This window comes from Athene noctua, chromosome 3, assembly GCF_965140245.1.
Source record: "Athene noctua chromosome 3, bAthNoc1.hap1.1, whole genome shotgun sequence".
In the NCBI taxonomy this organism is placed as follows: Eukaryota; Metazoa; Chordata; class Aves; order Strigiformes; family Strigidae; genus Athene; species Athene noctua.
In genome coordinates this window covers 34,013,876-34,034,416 of record NC_134039.1, presented here as the reverse complement: position 1 = coordinate 34,034,416, position 20,541 = coordinate 34,013,876, and the positions used below count along the sequence as shown (strand labels likewise).

The following is a 20,541-nucleotide window of genomic DNA, read 5'->3' as shown; positions in this document are numbered from 1 at the left end:
TTCTCTTCTGGGGCAAATCCTAGCCTCCCACCTCTGGGGCCATCTGCAGTTTTCCCTAGGCTGCTATTACATGAATAATCAGATGTCTCACTTAAGAAATTCTCTTCATTCTACATCATTAAATACTGACTCCTGCTGCTGCTATGACAGATCACTTTACAGGAATCTACAAGGGGAGCTGTCTTTGATGCTAACAGTGGGTCTTTGCTGTGGAACAAAAGTATGCTGGGGCAAGCATGAAACAGTTACAATTTATAATATTTTAACATTGGGAAATAAAAGAGGCTGAAGCTGGTGTATGTATACCTATTTTGACATCTGTATTTTCAAAAAGTGAAGAAGGGTCTTTAAAATAGGGTTGAGCAATTTTGTGTCCAAGAATATAATTTGTAGCTCTCATCAAGGCAGTGGTGAGTCAGTAATTTGGCAAGGGGAGGGGGAAGATACAGTGAGCTAGGAGGGAATACAAAACAAGACCAGCTTGTTATAGGCAGACTGTAGAAAAAAGGAAAATGCTTCCATCAGAAACATGAGTGATAGCATTTAGTGAAGGTACAGTAATGGACTAAATGACCTCAAGGTTTCTTCTTCCACCATAGCCTTTTTGTTGTGAAGTTCTTTCCCACATATCTCCCTGACCTCTGCAGCTCACTGCTAACTCTGTGTATTGGTTACTCAAGAGCATCACCTCTAACAGATAACTCTGTGAAACGTTTTGCTGCCACTCTTCAAAAACTAGACATATGCCCAGTAGCTCCCTCTTTGCCTCCCCGTAGTCAGCAGCTTAAACTGATTTTCTGGTACCTTTTCCTGTCTACTCTTGATGTGCATGGTAATGGTATGTTTTCAAAACTTCCTGCTTTCTTTGCGCATGTTGAAAGAACACTTAAATGGATAAATGTTATGCCTATTTACATGTGCAAATAGGTTTGAAACCCTGACTCGTGACTCACTAGCCTGTGTTTTTATTCTGCAGTGGTTTTAAACAGCAGCCATTACATACCACTGCGACCTCCTTCGAAACAGACTGCAGTACCAGAGTGCTTCCTAGACCATAGCATGCCATCAGTTTGGCATGTGAAAACTTACGGTGTCTCGTGGCTGAAACATGCTTTTTTGTCCTAACGGTTGTTTTCTGTCTTGAGACATAATCCATCCTTTGTGTGTTAGCGTGTTTTATTTTAGCCTGGTTGTTCCAGTAGTGCTGTATCATTTGTAACAACACCTCTTGTCTGTTTTCACGTTTTGTAGATGGTATGGTGAGGGGATGCTCATGGCATGGCACCATGTGTTCACCTAAATGAGGGACTTGCCAGTGGTGACTCTGCCTCTTTGCTGATAGCAGAGAATGTTGTTGTTTCATTCTATTTAGCTTTAAATCAGTCCATGTTCTACCTAAAGCTGCTCGGTTTGAAAAAAAAAAAAAAAAAAAAAAATTCTGCTAGAGGGAAAAAAAATAAGTAGCTTTATTCAATGTGTATATTCCCTCACCTGAAAGCCCCTTGGCTGCTTTTCTACCATACTGTCACAAACCCCATCAATCTCTTCAATTTCTTCAGAAGGAAGAAAGGATTTACAGGTTAACCGGCTGGAAACGCAAATATGGATAAAACCAGACATACAGAAGACAGATGTGGACTTTTCAGAAATTCTTAATGCAATACAAGAAAGTAAGTTATTCCTTGGATGCAAAATCGGGTTTATGGTAGAAGAATCAATTGGGATGCACTGAAATTTTAATTGAAGGAACATACAAAGTGATGAACTGAATTATAAGTGAGTATGCATTACTAAAATCTCTGAGAAAGTTCAGTGGGTTATTGAAGGTCAGTAAGAAATCTTTTACTATCAGAGAAGTCGTAGTAAGATTTAAATTATTACGTGCCTAAGGATTCCAGCAATACACATTTCCTATGGAGAAGTAATCAGAAATACTAGGACTCCTGTTACTTTAATCCATTCTTTACGCTCTTGAATGGATGTGTGAACTAATAATGTCATCCAAGTGGTGCAGTCTGGGATCTAAGACTGGATTTGAAGTTCAGCTGTTTCAAAGTGTCGGGATATATTCACGTTTCTGCAGTTGGTAATTTTTGGAAGTGTGATGAGCTTGTCACAATAACTGGAGGTCTGTATATGTTAGATACTGCATGAAACCATCTTTTTTCATATGTAATGTGCTGTGGACTAAGAATTGATTTGTCCACCCTTCTTAAATCCAACTGCAGAATGATCTTACGATCTGTGCTAGAAGAAATACTATTCTTATTAACAATAGCAGACCTCCCTCTACCCAAAACTGGTGCAACTCTGGAATCCAAAAGAATGTGGAATTTCAGTGGAAATTTTCCATAATAGTTTAAAAACACGCAGGCCAAGAATCAAGGTGCATGGCATGGCTTCCGGTTTGTTTCTTTTCCAGTTTTATTTTAAACTGGCTGTTTTGTGTAGAAATTTTCTGAAGTGAGAAATAGCAACTTACATTCTTGAATGACAAAAGATGTATAAGAATGTGTAAAACCCTGCACTCTGCCTGATTTTTGCCATATGCCACCATACAGTGGTAGTAGGATCAGGCCGTTTAGTTGGTGGTATTAGTTTGTGGGTGGAAGGAAAACTCTCAGGTTAGTATGATGACAGGTAATGATTTGAAATTGAAGCACCTCATTATGTAAGGTGCAGGTTTAGGATGAGCCCTGTGTTTTGTAACTTAAAAAGCTTTTCCCGTCAGGAAATCTTAATATGAGATTTTGCTTTCTTCCCTCTTCTCTGCACCTGCACGGCCCAGATATAGGCCTGGGGGCAGTTGGGTGGTGGACTGGAGAGGCTGAAAAGGCACTGTAGTCTTTCAGAGGCTGACCAGACAAGATAGATAAACAAGGATAAGCAAATTCAAGTTGGGAAGAGACCATATTGGAATACAAGAAACAGTTATCTTCTCCATTTTAAGCACATGGCTGAGGAGAATGAAAATGGATGATTTCTTTAAAACAATTAGATATCAAGATTAGATTTATTAACAGTGTCCAAAGCAGCTTCTTATTAAAATGGTCATATCTCAACTTCCCTTGGTACTGTGTCATATTTTAATATCAATCTCTCTGATTATATCTCTGTGCTGAATAACTCAAAATTTTCATTCAGCAGGGCACAGGTTTGCTTATAACCTCAAATGTTAAACCCTAGTTTCTTTTAAAAGTATACCATTTCTCTGTGACCATAAAGAAGGCATTCATCTGACTTGAACAGAGGGGTTTGCAGTGAAGGTCTCAAGTTCTGAGTTCATTGTCTAAGTTCCCTTGGCAATCAACAGCATAGAACTAGCATGTCAACAGCTCAGTTGGTCTCATTTTAAAGTGGGTGTCTAATATAGATTAGATGACTCGCAATTTGGAAGTGGCTATTTGCCTGTTGCCTGCAAATGGAATTTAGAGAGATAAGATAACTTGAATCCCTACCACAGCTTAGACACAAAAATCTGCACTGTGGATATATCATAGAAATCGTAGAACAGTTTGGGTTGGAAGATACCTTAAAGATCATCTAGTTTCAGCCTCCCTCCCATGGTCAGGGACACCTTTTACTAGATCAGGTTGTTCAAATGTATAAATGTATGTGAATCCTACCTTAAGTAAAACAAATATTTGCAAGTGATTAATGAATGTAAATTGACTAGAAGTAGGCTCCCAGATTTTTTTAGTAATTTGAATATATTTTCAAAACTAAATAGCATTAAACCAAAAGTCTTTTAAGAATTACCATTTTGATGTATAGATTATTTTTGAGTCATTTGAGAAGGATGCATCTTTTACAGCCTTGAAGCTAGTGTTTTTTCTTCATCCAGACCAGATACATTTGCTATAGGGAAGTTAATCCCTACGTCCTTCAGCTACACTTTCTTATGGAAGGACAAGAGTATTGCTATCACTGTACAACCCAGTTTGCAGAGGCTTGTTATGTGTCCAGGGGAGTGTCTTTGTCACCTGCAGTCTGTTGTGACTATCAAATAATTAGGATAAACATGCCTAAATATTCTTTCTAGAGTGGTTGCTCTGAATGGTCATTGTTACTTTTATTCCCAGTTGTTAACATTGAATGAAAATTTTAAAAGGCTAATGATGCTTTTAAATGCCACTTTTTTCTTTTTTTTTTCTTGGTAACATGAGTTTCCTGAGCATTTTCCTATTCAGGAGGTGCCTTATGCAACTTTAGCTAGCTGGTATATCTGCCTGTGTGGTAGACTGCCAAGAGTGATCATTCAGTAGCGGAGATTTTTTTTTGTTTTAATTTAGTTACTTAAAACAAGCATTTTGCTCTAAGGCTACCTTTTTTTTTTTTTTTCCTTTTACCCTACTGAATATCTTAGACTGCAGCTGAGATAAAGATTTACCATCTCATTATTTACTTTTATGTGAATATACTATTTTAGAAGATTTAAAAGTAATTTCTACTGCATCAGAGCTAAATTCTGCATTTAAGTACCATAGTTCATGGTAGAGTCTTAAACACATTTTTCTGAAGATTTCTGTTAAGTCTTTTATAAAACAGTTTCTTCTTGAGGTCATGATATTCAGAAATTATCAGTAGTCTATCAGAGACAGTCCAGAAACAATAATTGCTAATCTGAAAATGGCTTTAGACATACACTGTACAATAAGGGACTGAAAAACAGGGTGTTTCATCTGACCTAAACCAAATTTGTAAACTAGACAGAAGAGGTGTCAAGGACTGGCATGAACTATTCGTCAGATATAAACCAGAATTTTCTGTTGTTGCCTACTCACAGCCTGTACCCATGCCACAGCCCCAGCCAGGAGCAGATGGTGAGGCGTGGGAGCAGCCCCAGCCCTGGTCATCAGGTACCTTCCTGGTGCAGGGGATCTGTGGCCGGGCAGGGCAGGACTGTGGGGAGCTGGACACCAGCCCTGCTGTGGCATCACTAGGGCAGGGGCTGACAGCCCTAGGGGGCTGAAATGGGGTCCTGGAACCTGGGCAGGGTGGGGGGAACCCCAGGGGTCCCGGCAGGGACAGTCAGGGCTGGGAGTGCCTTCTGCACCATGGCAAAAGCTAGCAAAGGCTTTCAAGGTTTTTTTCTAGTTATTACACTGAGAGGATGGACTTCTGTAGAAAAGCAGTAGAAAGTTTTATTTTAAAAAGGCGCCACAGATTTCAAGCTTTTTTTCATTAATTGCCATAGTTTGCTTCAGTGTATGAAACTTACTTTCATTGCCACTGCAGCAAAGTCAAAATTAAAAGAAATCTCTTTTTAGAATATTTTTCAAAATCCAGTTTACATTGACTTTCACTAGATTTAATAAAAATTAATTTGATTCTCTCATTTTAGTTCTCATAATCTGGGAGTCAGAAATCAGTGAGTTTCCTGAAACAGGGTTGTTGATCCACTGTGTTGTTACTGAATTTAGCATTTAACGTGATAAAAAGTTCTGGGCTGTGTGGTATCTGTGGGATGGCCTCCTTGAAGCAAAGGTTTGTATATATTGTACCTGTTAGCCTTACTGAGTGCAGAAAAATGTTTCTATCCAGAAATCTAGATAGATGCTAAAATCCATAACAGCTAGTACAACAGGATGTAGACAGATTGTTGGTTTTTCATATGTGAACTTTTCTGCTTTTCAAGTCTCTGCTAAACAGGTATTCTCTACTCAGCATTTTTTTTAAGGATTATTCTCCAGTATTGGTACTTCTAAACACAATCATTTTTTCCACCACCATTAACATTTGGAAATGCTCTACACCTATTATAAACATTGCTAGTAAGAATTTTTAAGGAAATTCGCTTTTCGATGTTACTGAGAGGCCTAAAACTCCAAAGAGCAGTTTCTGGAATATTGATCTTCAGCTTACATTATCCAAAGCTAGAATATACTCAATGGTTTGATGTGACAATTGGTAATAAAATGACAACTAATTAACAGAAACATGATCTCTGAGCATGCTTCCATCCTTCCACACAAAAACATAGTCATGTCACATTTTTTAATGAAAATTCTTGGTTTTAGGCATCTCAGTTTTTGAGCATCCATATTCAGAAAGTTAAAGGAGTTATCTTCTTATCTTTGAGTGCTACCTAAATCAGCCCCTTGGTCCAAAGTGGCTTGTGGACTCACTGAGATTGTACACAGACTCTCAGTCAGAATTTCCCAGCATTCAGTTTTCAGGATATGTCTAATCAATAAATATCTAATATCTATATCAATATCTAATATCAATATCTAATATATTTGGGATGAAAAATATTTCTATATCCACATTTTTTTAAAAAATCCTTAAGGGATTCTGAAGTAACAACTAATTTTTATTTTTTTCTGCAAAATGGAACATGAGGGGGAGAAAAGAGCTTGCATATTTAAGCTGATATAAAACCAGAGGGGGATTTCTTAATATCTCCTGTAGCAATGCTCATGCTGCTCTGTATTCATGTTAAATTTCACTGCTTGAAAAGACATGACTGCACTAGCACCAGTCTGTCTCCCAAATATATATGATATAATTATTATATATCATTCTGATAAGGTAATTTGTGGATATATGCATGTCATGGTGATGGAGCCCCGATTATGCCTTTAGCAACATTTGTTGTTCGTGTCCATTGGAATGGAGTTGCTGAGCTAGCTACAGGCAGCAGGAGAGGTGTCTTTGAAGTAGCATCATCATTATTAAAGCAGATTTGCTTTTTATATTATTTATTTAGTTTTGTGAATTATTTTTTTTTTTTTAGGTATCCAATGAGACTTGGAGCAGAAAAATGGTCTCAGCAGATATTAGGGCCTCATGTTTAGTGTCAGTGACTGAAATACTAAAAGTGCATTTTCAAAAACTTACACAGCAAGGCAACTGCAGTGTAAAGAGCTCCACTTTTTCACCAGCAGCACACCTTTACTGCAGCTGGAAAAAGGTAACAGACACCTTTTGTGCTGATGAGGTAGTTCAGCTCCTCTCTTCACTACTTATCCTATTTGCTGGTTACTAACCAGTATGCCAATTATCTGTGTATTTCTGATATAAGCAATTTTTTGCTATAGGCAATGTGGACAGAGAGCTAATTTCCCTAACCAGCTAAGATTGACTGCTTCCAGAACTTCCAGTCACTGCTGAGATGGGCTGGATTTTGAAGTGACCTTGAAGTAAGATTTTTCTGCTCCTCACAAGTCTTCAGAATAAGCCAGTCGTTCTCTGCTTGAAACCACAAAACATGTTCTCTCTCTTACACACCACGTTGTGTATCTCAAAACACACACTTAAAAACCATATATTTTGCAACCCAAAGTATTACTAGCACTTTGGGAAGCAGCAATTCTAGTACCACAAAGGCTCATCTTTTATACGAAGGCAGTCTTAATGGCCGGAAAAAGCTGGTTTGAATTCCCTTGAGCATAGCATATAGGCAAAACTTTCATTTTTACATCTTTCATTGCCTCTACCTGCAATAAACATGTATCTTGCATAATCTTCAGAAAGCTTCACTATTTAAATTATTTTTGTATTTTCCACTGTTGTTTTCAGACTATATTGAGATGTTGATTGTATACAGGTCCCTGTGTCACACTCATGGAGGCATTCTGCTGGGTTTCAGTTCAGTGAAGTTTCAAGTAATTCAAAATGTTTTCTGTTTCAGCAGTTCTTTCTGTTGCGTATTTAGATGAATTCTTCTCATATAAACATGTATTCAAGAGCTGGTCATGGTCTATGTCCAGATTATTATCTGATAGGGTGGAATGTTTCCAGTCTTGGCTTTTGAAACAGTAGGGACAGTGAAGGGCAGGTAGGTAGACTGTGCTGTCTTGTGGCAGTTCCCCTGTCTTTTATAAGCATCTCTAGTATGATTTTTGTGGATTGAAGTAGATCAAGGTGGCAAATAATTATTTAATATTACTGCTGTATGTACTACAAATTGGAGTCTGTTTTTTGCCTGCCAAGTCTCCTAAAGCCTCTGTATTTTGTCCTAGGAGAGGTTGGATGCAACCATTGTGACACTGAGGAGCTGCATGCTCTCCTCATCTGAAATGCTGGGGTTTTAACCCCAAGCTCCAAATTAAGGTTGACATATGGGTGATTCCCACAGCCCTTCACAAAGGGGGGGTGAGTTTGCCTTTAGGCTTCCCTCCAGGGTGGTGCCGGCCTTGCAGGGAGAGCCATTGGGTAAAGGAACCCCAGGTGTCTGCATTAAGTAAACAAAGGTCAGGTGTCCCACTTAGGGATAAAAGATGGGACCACTTGCAGGAAGGGGCAGTGTCTGTCTGTGAGGTGGATGCACTTTGCAGTTTCCTGTTGGGGAAGGACCTCCTGCCTCCCTGGGACTGGGCTCCAGTCAGGTCTGGCTTTTGTAAATGTGGGCTGTGTAGAGATTCAGTATGTGGCTTCCTTGGTCTTATGTGTTTGGTTTGTTGACTTGGTTGTCTCCTGTCCCTTTTATGGGAGACTGCATTTCACCATTTATTCCACCTGCTGTTGGTTGTGAGGTGTTGTTGTTGGGGTCAGCGAGATTGATGTCAATTATGTACAATCTGACTGATTTATTTGTACCCCCAGCACTCACTCATGTTCTGATCCTTTTGTATCAAATACAATTTGGTTATTGGTTCATCTTTATGCTGGCTGTGTACTTTATGCTAGGCCTAATAATTGGCAAAAGATCGTCACTTAAACCAAAGCAACACCAGGATGCTCTTCTCCAACACTGTCAGTAAGCTCACCCCTAGCAGGGAACAGGATGGTGTGAGGCTAAGGCTAGTTTAAAAGTGAAAAACTCCATCCTGAATATTTGTCTCTAATGGTATCCTGGCACTTTAAAAAAAAAACAGGATACGTAAAATAAATGGAGTGATAGTAAAAACAGACTTAAAATGATGAGGGAAACTTAGTATCTGTAAGAACAAGAGGTTTTATATCTCTGAATCAGACTGTGATGATATGCACAATATAAAAGAGAGTGAAGTGAAGCTATTACTTCAAAAATCTCTATAAAAGCTGGTTGTGATCCCGCAGAACCGAAGTTGCTATCTAAAACTGATGAATTATGATACAGAGTGTTAAGTATGGATTAAATATTGTGCAGTATTAATATTGGGATACAAAGAATGATAGCTAGGTTAGTTGGTATGCAACCCCAAAATTGCTAAACTTGAGTAGTAGTATGTTATTCTAAAACTTCTTAATTCGGCACAGAATTCCTTACAGTTATGCTGTGTACATGAAAAAAACCCTACTGTTATAAGCATTAAAAACTCAGAATATTAAAAATTATGCTGCTTCAGTTAGTTTATTAGCCTAGTATCTAGAGTGGATTAATTTGGACTGAAGACTTTTCTGTTTCTAAAATTTTAGGGGCTTTCTAAGCAAAAGTATTGTAATTGAAAATACAATGTATATCATTAACCTTGTCCGTATTTTATGCACAAAAATGAAGAAGGAGGTTCTTGAATATTTTGATAGGGTTTTCTTTTTTATCTACCTATAGCTGTAATAACAGACTTTAGATACTGTAAAAGACATGTACAAAAAGGGAGCAATCTCTTCCCCATGTTCATAATTGATAGGAAAAGAATAATACATTTGAATTGCAACATAGGTGCATATTCAGGATGAATATTATGAAGAAAACTTTCTCCTGCTTGTGATAATGAAAAATAGGCCACCTGCAGAGACTATGGAGTTGGTAGCATTGAAGGGTTTTTTAAAAGCTTTCTAAAACTGGGCTATAGCTCTTGAAGAAGGGAAAGGTGAAAAGGAGGTCACAAAATGTTCATGATGGCTGGGAACAGTTAATGGCCTTTAATTTCTGGCAGCTATTCACAGTGTGGGAATGGATTTTTAGACCTGCAGCCAGTAGTTAGCAATGGAACGAAGTTGCTGCCAGCAATTAGAGATTTTTGGCTGTTTCCTGTTAATATAAATTCTCATCAACAGGAATTACAACTGCCTGTCACTAAGTTAGGGGAGTTGTAGAGAAGCAAAACAATCAGAAGTTTATTGCACAAAAGAAGAAAGATTCCATAAGTCGGTCAAATTTGAAAAAAAGTGTGAGGAATAGTGAGTTAGACAAATTGCTGTAAAAAAGTAACAAATATCTGATCCTGCTTTAGTCAGGGGAAGAGGCTCAGTAGCTGACCCTTGGGGGGGTCTCTTCCAACAGTTGCAACTCTACTACTGTAATTCTGGATTCTGCTTCTGAAACGTGAGGTTGGAGAGATGAAATCTATCCACAGCTGAAGCTTGACCCTCAGCCAAGGCATTTGTCTTCTCCCCACATACCTCTCTTTATCACCCTTTCACACCAGGCCTGCAGCTTATGGGGTGTAAAGGTGGGCCTTACTGGCTGCAGACTGCCCGCTCAGTCAGCAGGTTAATGGCCCTTTTGTGGGACTGTAGGCTGGCACAGTAGCTCTGCCCACAGCTTCTCATCACCTCCTTGCTCAGCAGAGCAGGGAACATCGCTCTAAAGCTAACACTGCTCTAATCTTGAGTACAGTGCCATTCCTTCTAGTGTTTGGGTTGATTCTTTTAATTAGAGTAAAATTATCACATGACATGGCATTGCATGAAAGGTGGAGGAAATTCAACCCATTTGCTCAAGCAGGTACCTCCCTTCAGCACACAGCTGGGGCCGGGGGTTCCCATGGTGGGTGGCAGGGCAGGGCCTGGCGGTCTGGGTCTGTCCCACCAGCTGAGCTGGGGGAGGGGGAGGGACCGGGCCCAGGCTACCAGGCCCTGCCCTGGAGGGCAACAGGCCAAGGCCAGGCCAGGATGTCAGGCCAGGACGTCAGTCCATGAGTTGACATCAGGATCAGGCCCAATAGCAGAGCCAGGGCTAGACACAGCCCTGGGATGGCCAGGCAAAGCCTCCCTGCAGTGCTCTCTGAGAGCCTCTCCCCACAGACACCAGAGGGAAGGGGCTGCCTTTGGCTGTGCTAACTCTGTCTTGGCCCTGAGCCCCACTGCCAGATCCCCAGGATGGAGGAATGTGCTCCAGACTCTTCTATCTCTTCACTTTTTTATCAGGGTTGGGTTTACTACAGCCTCCTGTAGATTTAAGCTATTGCTTCATGCATGTCTGAGGGCTGTGCAGTAAGTAGAGCTGAACGTGCCAGATTTGTATGTATCAAAACATGCCAAATTATGGAAAGACTAACTTCTATCCAGGCTCATTTATTCAGTGCCTTTCAAGTAACAGTATCTATTTGAAGTCTTCTGCCTCTGACTGCCCTGCAGGTCTGTACAACTTCTAACTTGATATTTTATGTAGTAGGTTAAAAATCTGCTTCTTTATACTAAGTAGTTTTCAGAGACCATACTACTTCAGAAGGTAATTGTTTAAGCCACTTACCCCAAGAGAAGCTGAGGATATAGTTAATTTATGCTTTATTGTGACAGAAGATTGCTTATTTGTCATCAGAGAGGTATTGTGATATCTTAAATCTTTATGTGGGTCATTGATGAAAAAAGCACTCCAATATGCATTGGATTTTGAACATAGTATATACTTATATCAGAACTAAAAAGTGGCATTCTTGAGAATGTGTTATACTCAGTGTCTTCATTTAGTTCAATGGTGATTTGAAGGTATATTTTTATTTTTGTTTTTAGTAGCTAAGGATGTCAACATTTTTTTTGATGAGTTAGAAGGTGTGAACAGCCCTTCCAAGGATGATGACTCCCTGCTTCACCATGGTAACTTGACCAGTACTTCTGATGATGCCAGCAGGCTGGAAGTTGCAGGAGAGGTAAGAACACACAGAATTATTATGATAATTATTCATGCCCATTATAAAAAGGGAATAAATGTGATTTTAAATCTCATTCTCTGCAAGTCAACTAGTGTCTGACCTTTCCCATGGGGACTGGTTTTCCATTCTAAGATTATAATGCTAAAATATAAAATATCTGAAGTTAAAAGGTTCTACTGATTTCATGCAGCGCCAGTGAAAAGTCTATACAGACTTTCTTTGTATGCTTGTTTTCTGAACCATCCGAGTCTAATGCTTCACTGCTTCTGAAAATAATGGAGAAGTTTTCCTTGTATTAATTCTTTGGGGGGAAGGAGAGAGGAGGAGAATTTATCATAAATCTCTCATAAGAAGCATTGGATATCAGGTATGTGACGCATTCCATTCCACTGAAGAACAAGTGACCTGATGGCGCATAATGGTGATTCAGAGAACATACCAGGGAGGAATCATTTAGCACATAGTCTCTTTTAAATTATGTTTTAAAGCAGGCAAAGCATCATGAACCCATGATGAAAATTTGGGCCAAAATTCCTTTTTGTGTCTTTTGTGTAGAAAGGAACATGATACCCTTTAACTTGCCTCCAACTGCTCTACAAGCCATGGATGTTTGGGCTATCAGTTTAGGGAGTAAAGAGGAGAGCCCAGGGACTTGTCTTCTTTCCCTCAGCTCAAGAATGCAGCTGCATCCAGACTACTTACTGAAATGGTCTGATGTTACCTGCAAGCTGTGCCTGAGGATTTTTTGGCAGAGGGCTGACTGGCATAGATCAGAACTGGCAGGGACCATAGTAACAATTAAAAAGCATGGAAAACCATGGGATAGTGCTGAAGCCCTGGCCCTGACCCCGCTTTGTTTACTAGTTTAAATAAAGTTTAGATAATATACAGATTATGTCTTTTTCAGGAAATAGAGGGTTTTGTGGTGCAAGTTCTTTTGTGAAACTGCTGAGGAGAGTGTCAGAGATTTTCCTTGTGCTAGCAATTCAGCCCATAGAGAGCTGCACTCCTGGAATGTTTAGACAGATAATTAAAGCGACAAAATTCAGGGCACTCAGGGATATATTTGACCTTGCTCAAAATTTCATCTTCCCCTTCACTCATTGCTCTTTCCATACAACTTACAAAGGGCCCTTTTTACCTGCTTGCACTGTAATAGGTTAATCTGACATGATAGTCCTGTGTTACATTTTGGGTTCATGTACCATATGGTCTTTAACAAAAGAGCACAGGTGGACAGCTTGTGATTTTTGCAAATTGAAGAGAAAAAATTAACAGAAAATGGTGAGAAGGACAGAGGATGATATAGAGCAACATATGCCACTGTTAATTTAACGATACAGCAAAAAACAATACTGCAAAATTTCTTTTTCCTTTTTTATGTATTTGTTGTTTTTTAAAGGGAAAGGGAAAATGTCTGAGGAATATTTTCCCAGTTGAACAGATTATCTTCCTTTTTTTGCATAACGTTTGTTAGAGAAAAATAGCAATTTAAGTCATGTTATATGTATAAGAGGGGAAAAGAACAGAAAGTTAAAAGTCTTAGGGGAGCTGAGGGATGCTTCTAAACTACCAAAAAAAGTTTCAAGGATTTGGCCTCTGCTTAATTCCAGAAGGAAGAGATACACTGTTTAGATGTTGTACAGTTTGTAGGGAGCACAACTGTATGGTGGTGGGGTGAACTCTGAAGCTTCAAGCTTCCTTTCGGTCTTTCAGTTTAGTTTAGTAACTAAGAGAGCCTGTAGATCCCCCTTTATATCATCAGGACAAGGGATCTGGCACCAATGAATCCCTCTGAATATACAGATGTTTGGTTTAGTTTTGAAGCTAACATTGCAGAAAGATAATTTAGTATGTTTTCTGGCTGAATTAATTAAAAAGAACTTACAATCAAAAAATTTTACAAGGACATACCAAAGGCTTACCATTTTTGTTTAACTGACAAGTTGAGATATTTTATGCTTCAACTCTTAGTTATTTGTGCTCAAACAGAAGATCCAGTGGAGACTTTACAGATGAAGCATTATCAACAGTTCCTTAACAGATGCAGGGCCAGATTGTGATTCAGCTTGTCCTTTGGCTAAACATGTTTTTTCTTCTTTGTTTTATGTTTCATTCAAACACAGCTACAGTTTGAGCAAATTGAAAATCGTATTTCCCTTTGTGTGCATTGATTGAAATACTTTTTACATATACCAATATAACAATTAGGTATACACTTTACAATTTAAATCCAGGAACATATTATCACTAAAATATTGTGTTACTTTCACTGAAGTTTCATTTTCTGAGAACTGTAGTAGCAGCAAAAAGAAAAGGAAAAATTATTTAGTATCTGTATTCTGGATATGCATTCACTTTGCCTCTCTTGCTATGAAGTAATAAATCTGTCGTCTTTATCCAAACAAGGGAAAGTGGTGGAACTTGAGCAAAAGTTGACTTCTACTTAAGTAAGTTTATATGGCCTATTCTTGACATTCCAGCTAATGTAGATAGTTCTGAAATTTCAAATTGTAAGAGTCATTCCTACAGTCTTCACTTTAAGCATCAAAGTCTTGATATTTGGGGGGACAGTGTTATTAACACTGTGCAGAATAGAGTTTGTTTTAACAATTGCTTTTATAAATTAGAACTTGCACTGAAGATTATGGCAGAGAAAAGGTATTCATATTGCAAAATAAGAATTCTGATGTTCTTTATGGCACTTATGATAGCTTGTGCAATTTCAGTTAAGTTTTCTTGTGTGCATTTACCAGAATACAAGCTGACTACATAATTTTTTCCCACCAAATCCCTGTTGTCTTCAGTGATCAGGATGGATATAGAAAGAGATTATCTAAGCTTTTGGAGAAAACTACAGATCTGTTACTTCCTAACCTTTGAGCACTTGATTTTGCAGACTAGATGATTTCATTTTTAGAAAAGATCCATGTAATTAAATGTATTGTGGTGTCAGGAAGAAGTTGTAGCTTCCACAAAATATAATCTAAATGGGCAAAAGGATATTAATAAAAAAGAACACACAGAGAAAATTTACTTGTTCTTTGATTAAAATGGTGCCTTAAAAAACTGGGTGTTTCTGCATAAGTTCATAAATTATCACTGTATTAACCCCCTTCACCAGCTGTGAAGTTGCATGCAGGGAACTCTTAATTTCAACTAGCCACAAACAACAGGAAAAGACAATCTCTTTAGAATTCAAAGATCCTATCTTCCATGAGCTTCCAGCATCCATTCTGATAATAACCAGGAACCAAAATAATTAGGAATGAAGAAAGAATCTAATCTATCATTAAATTAGTAAACAGTGGAGTCCCTTCTGATGTATTTTTTTAAAGACCTGCAGGTAAAGTTTCAAATTTCCTTGTTTTCCCTAACTGCATTTTCATTTAAATGTTCAATTTAATGTCTCTATTGCTGTTAAGGTTACATATCCTCTCATTTTGAATAGTGAAGCATTTAGGTAAGCCATTTAGCCTAAAGCTGTCATTGCATGTATGTATGTATGAATCATATGTCTGTGTATGCTGATGACTCCCAACTGTGGGTCTAAGAAGATGAAAACTACTTCATTCCTTGGAAAAGAATTCCCAGTTATACAAGTTCAGATATGACTATTACAAATAAAGCTGCAAAGATAGACAGAAATGCTAAACTTATTGCTAGAGTGAAGTCTTCCCTTTTTTTTCTGGCATCCTCTTGCAGATGAAGGAATGGGGAGTTGACATACATGACTAAACCACTTTCCCACCAATAAGTGCAGTCAGACCTGGTTCTAGACAAAATTGTTTAATTAGCTTAGGAAAACTAAATTTTGAAGATATAACACAGGGAAAGAAGATGCCATGTCTGGAGAAGGGTCAGCAAAGTTCAAGGTAGGAGAAAAGTCTATCTAGAATAGTATGAGCCTGGAATACTGTCGACAGTGCAAAAGCCCTGCAGCTGCTATTTTCTGACACTGCTGGGTCAGCCCTCACTGTCTCCATACCAGGTTAGATCCTCAGTTCTTGTGGGTCTAGGCTCAGTCTATTAAGCCTCCTTACAGGTTATAACAGAGAGCAACAGAAAGGGTTCCTTCTCACAGACCATACCAGTCTAGTAGGTTTTATCAGTCTGGATTTGACATACTGTGTTCCTAAAACGAAAAGGACCTCTGAATACAGATAAGGGTGTCCAAGCTGCTCTTCTGAGCAAAAACTTACAATACTGTAGTCAGTGTTTCACAAGTCCAAGAGAAAGTAGTTGTCTTAGGAAGGCATATTTATAGGGGAGTCTAACTCGGCTAAATCTCATGGACTTTCTTTAATATAAGGTTCTACATGCACTGATAAGTCAGTGTAGAGCAAACCAATTTTCTTCAGAGAAAGATAAAGCATAAAGGGCAAATCTGTTTTTCCAGTGGAGTCACTACTGCACCCAGAGAAAGACACGTTCCTTGTGGTACTCTCTGGGTGGATCTGTGCTAACATTTTTGTTCAGATCAGGAGTGTACATTTGAAGTGAATCTCTCAGTTGCCCTACCCATGCTTTCTTTGCATTCCAAAGCAGTGTTGGACTTCAGACGTGGATTCCTTCTGGATACAAATTGCGAGATGTCCAGAAGACTCACGGGAGTACCAGACTAGAGGAGGCCCAAAGTCGGCCCTCAAGCCTACATAGTAGACAGCAGATCCTCAGCACAGATTGTTTTGCTTTACAGATCCTTTCCTATTTCACTGCTTTACTTGCTAAAATATACATAGTGACTCTGGGACCTACAGAACAGGAAGGATGGCTTGTCAGGAGGCTTAGAAATCAGAGCAGGGCCACCAAGTTGACCCTCTAAATCTCCTACTGCACCCTTTCTTTATTCAAATAACCTTAAATAGCCTTTTGAGTTCTGTTACATCTTCTCAACATGGGTTTTTTATGGAAAAAAAATAAACTGTGCTTCCTGAGCTGTTTTCATATTTAATGCTCTGTGAAAACTACTTCTGATATCTTGATAATATCATTTGTCAGCATGGTATGCAGTATAGATATAAATGGTTTGTTACTGTTATTTCCTTAGGGCTTAAATCTTTTTTTCTTGCCTTCTTTTTCAGCTCAAAGAACTTTTCCACTATATCAAGTCTGCATTAAGCTGTGTCAGGAGCCAGGCGCTGTAATAAAAGAATCTTAGAAAAATTCCCCCTTCTGCCTTCAGTAAACTAAATGTCCCATCCCCTTGGTACCTTTGGGATGCTTTCATTGTTTTTTCCATTTAATCAAAATGCGTGCTGAAAGTGAGGAAGATAGCTTACACTAAACTCTTTGAATGGGAATATTGGGCTTTTTTTGTCTGTAAGGTTAATTTTTCCTATTACTATGATCACTTTTTGTGATTAAAATTCAGCAGCAGTCCTCCTATGTAGAAAATACTATGAAAATTCTCTACTTTTCCCAGATGTGAAGGGCAAAATACTAATTTTCTTGAGATTTGATCATATTTTATGGGGCATGACTATTTCTGGCAGTAATGGTCGAGCAAATTCTGGAAAAATGGAAAGAAATTAGCCTAAACCTCCCTTCAGCTTGGGGCTGGACTGATCTTGAGGTCCCTAAAAGTCCCTGTTCATTATACTGCTCTGAGGGAGTGCTGTTTGTTCTCATATATCATTTACAGTGTACATTTTTTGTACAAAACACTCCAACCTGCAAACTGCCACAAAATTTCAACTTGTCTGAAAGTGAAAGCTTAACCCCTAGGCAGGATTTGTATTACATGGAAGTAGTGTTAAATTGTGAGGAGGATCTGTAGAGAGTTTCATCTCCTGAATTTCTGGAAAAAGACCAGCAGTTTGATCTTTCAGCTCTCAGGAGAGGGACCTGCTTGACCTCTTATTAACGGTGAAATCAGTTTGTTTCTTTCTGTCAGAGCAAACATTTAAGCAGGTATGTTCTTTGCAGGAAATAGCCAAGAAACAGTATTTATTGCATTTACTTACTGCTAGACTAAACACCAGGAACTATTTTCAAATAAATCCACTGGGTTTCCTCAGCTGTTTCTTAAGGAAAGAATATTTTATAGTTAGTCTGATCAGACATGGCGAGGTAGGTACAGAACCTTCATATTGTTGACTGTGTCCTGTGAGACAGAGGTACTAGAGTCATTGCAAAGCAATGAGAATCTCTGCACCAAGTTTCAGTTCTTCTTGCTGCAGTAAATGCTCATGTCATTGTTTATTCTTCTCACATGTGCAGACATTCTACCATACTAAGTTCTTAATTTTAAATTTACACTTCACTAAAACTATTCTCTGCTTTATTTTATATGTAAGAAGTTATTCCTAATTTTATGGAGGGTGGTGGGGGAGGAAGGTTGGCTTGTGTTCTCTATTCCCTCCTATCCCATGCCTATATGATCAAACACCTGCCTAAGACGACCTCCTGGTTTTGAGGTGGGGAAGTCTGTACTACTTTCAGATGACCTCAGAGGCACTGTATGTAAAGCACCTAAAAACTTGAACAGCTTGTTCTGATTCCTTATCTTTCGTGTTGAGTATTACTGAAAACTGATGATGTGAACAGCAATGCAGCAATTACCAAGGCAAATTAATGTTACTAAAATGTTTGGCTTTCTCTTTACAGGAAGTACGTGATAAGAACAAAACCAATGGACTATATTTTAGAGATGGGAAATGTCGGATTGACTACATCCTGGTGTATAGAAAATCCAATCCACAGACAGAAAAGAGGGAAGTATTTGAGAGAAATATCAGAGCAGAAGGACTTCAAATGGAAAAAGAGGTAAGAGAGCTTCCTTGAAAAAAACTTTCAACATTTAAAGCTGTGTAGAGTCTGAGGGTATGTTTTGTTTACTTTGAAACCCCTTTACTCTGTAACAGTGGAAAAATGCTTTTAAATATACCTAAATATAGGGTCTTTACTGCCAGAGCAGTGGGAAAGTGTAGCCCAAAGAAAAATCAGATGCATGGATTGAAGGCCAAAACAGGCCATTACAGTCATCTTTTTCAACCTTATGCACAAGTAAGCCACAGAATTTCATCCACTGTGCTGTGCAATAGAGAAAACAAGTGCTGGGTTTGGATGGCCTTAATTCTACTGAGTGCAATCCGCATTTCCTCTTAGCTGCCTGCTCCACTCTTTGCTGAGGCTCTTGGTACTCTTTCCAGAGACCTAACTAGACCTCTGCCTTCATTTTCCTGTCAGCTTAGGCATAGGGATGTGAGCGGTATTTTGGTAGTTTGAAAACAGCCTGAAGTCTCTCCTTCTGTATTAAACATTGAAATAGTTGGACAGTATATATGAATCATTTATACCAATGTTATTTCCAACAAAATGTCCTAAAACAGTGAATCTTCTCTGGACAGGAATGCAAAAATTAATGTACAGTCTCTAAAAATGTATTTATGTGATCTGTAGCGGGAGCAAGGCTTAAAGAGACCGTCTCTCTTGCCTAGGCTATGTTCTTAAACTTTCACAAGTATACTTAAACAGGGATTAAATCTCACTTCTGTGCGGAATAGATATTGCTGAACATTTAGCTTTACTTATGCTTGCTCATATGGTAATATGCATTGACATGCTGCCACTGACGGAAATGATAGAGGGATTTTTCAGGTTACAGGTTTTGGTCAGTTATGTAGGGTACGTGCCTCTGTACTTGAAAGGCACACTTCTTTGGAGAACACTGGGGAGGAAAAAGTGAAAGATGTTTCTCTCCAGAATAATTAAAATCTTTCCTTTCTTTACATGTTTTTTAATTAACACAAGTACTGGTGGATGTAAGTGTACAAGAGTATGTCACTGGTTACATCAGCCAGTTACCATAAACTATTCCTTCAAATAACCTGAAAGATAGCATCTTTAGTGCTGCAGCAGTTGATACATGTTTTCAGTAACAGCCATTTTTCATTTATCACATGTTTTCTGTAAACATACCACTGTCTATAGGAGTTGTATGCCAACATCCAAGAACATGAGAGTGTTGCTGCAGCTGTTCAGCTTCACATCCTAGAATTCTGCCCTGCTTCCACCAGAAGAGATGCTGAAGAAGTCTCTGAAGTTTGGGCAGTGTAGGAAATGAATGTGGAATTAATCCTCTCTATTGATATATCTGCCCAGTGGTTTCGAACTAATCTTTTCCTACTTTGTGATTTTTTGCAGATTTATTACCGTGCTAAAGTCAGCAGTGAAAGCTATGAAATCACTTCATATTTTAAATATTATGAAACTTATTGCAACATTCTGCACAGAAAACTTTCCAAATTGATGATTTAAGTGCTTACTATAGAATTTTCTTGTGGCTTTCAAGCCCATTTATTTGGACTTTGCTGCTTAGACTGCATGAATGTTCTGCCAAGTTGATTATTCATTTCAGTTTCTATTATGGTACTGACATGCAGTGTTATTTCTTATTAATCTCATTTGGCCTTGGTGTGACTTCTTGCCAGCATCAGTAATTGCACATTTTCTAAACTCAGAATGATCAAAATGCGGTTGTGTTACATGACTCAGGCTAATGTTTTTAAAATCTAGGGTAGCAATCTTTTTTAATATATGACTCTGACCTAAAATGAAACCCTAGCATGTTTATTTTATGATCATGTTAGTTTCTAAATTGAATTATAATCCTGAAGGAAACTAAGTACATTCTTGGTACACTCATTCCCCGTCCCTGCAGAGTAGCAGTTCTACTGCATTACACTTAGGTTTAAACTGAGTGGTGTGATTGGTTAATGACTAGATTTCTTATTATTTTTACTTCTCCTTTGGATGAGGCTACACATCATTCTCGGTTTCAGTTCTGGAAGAT

At 38.5% G+C, this 20,541-nt stretch overlaps 1 protein-coding gene across 2 annotated transcripts in view; it reads left to right on the top strand.

Annotated features, from left to right (window-relative positions):
• The window catches only part of ANO4 (anoctamin 4), a 243,818-nt gene that overhangs the window by 115,019 nt on the left and 108,258 nt on the right, over positions 1-20,541 (top strand). Inside the window, exons 4-6 of one of the 2 annotated variants that reach the window (XM_074902662.1) lie at positions 1,560-1,670; positions 11,605-11,741; positions 18,354-18,512. In XM_074902662.1, coding sequence (XP_074758763.1) covers positions 1,560-1,670; positions 11,605-11,741; positions 18,354-18,512 — 407 coding nt within the window. The remainder of the gene's footprint in view (positions 1-1,559; positions 1,671-11,604; positions 11,742-18,353; positions 18,513-20,541) is intronic. The other variant, XM_074902664.1, reaches the window with a different exon arrangement.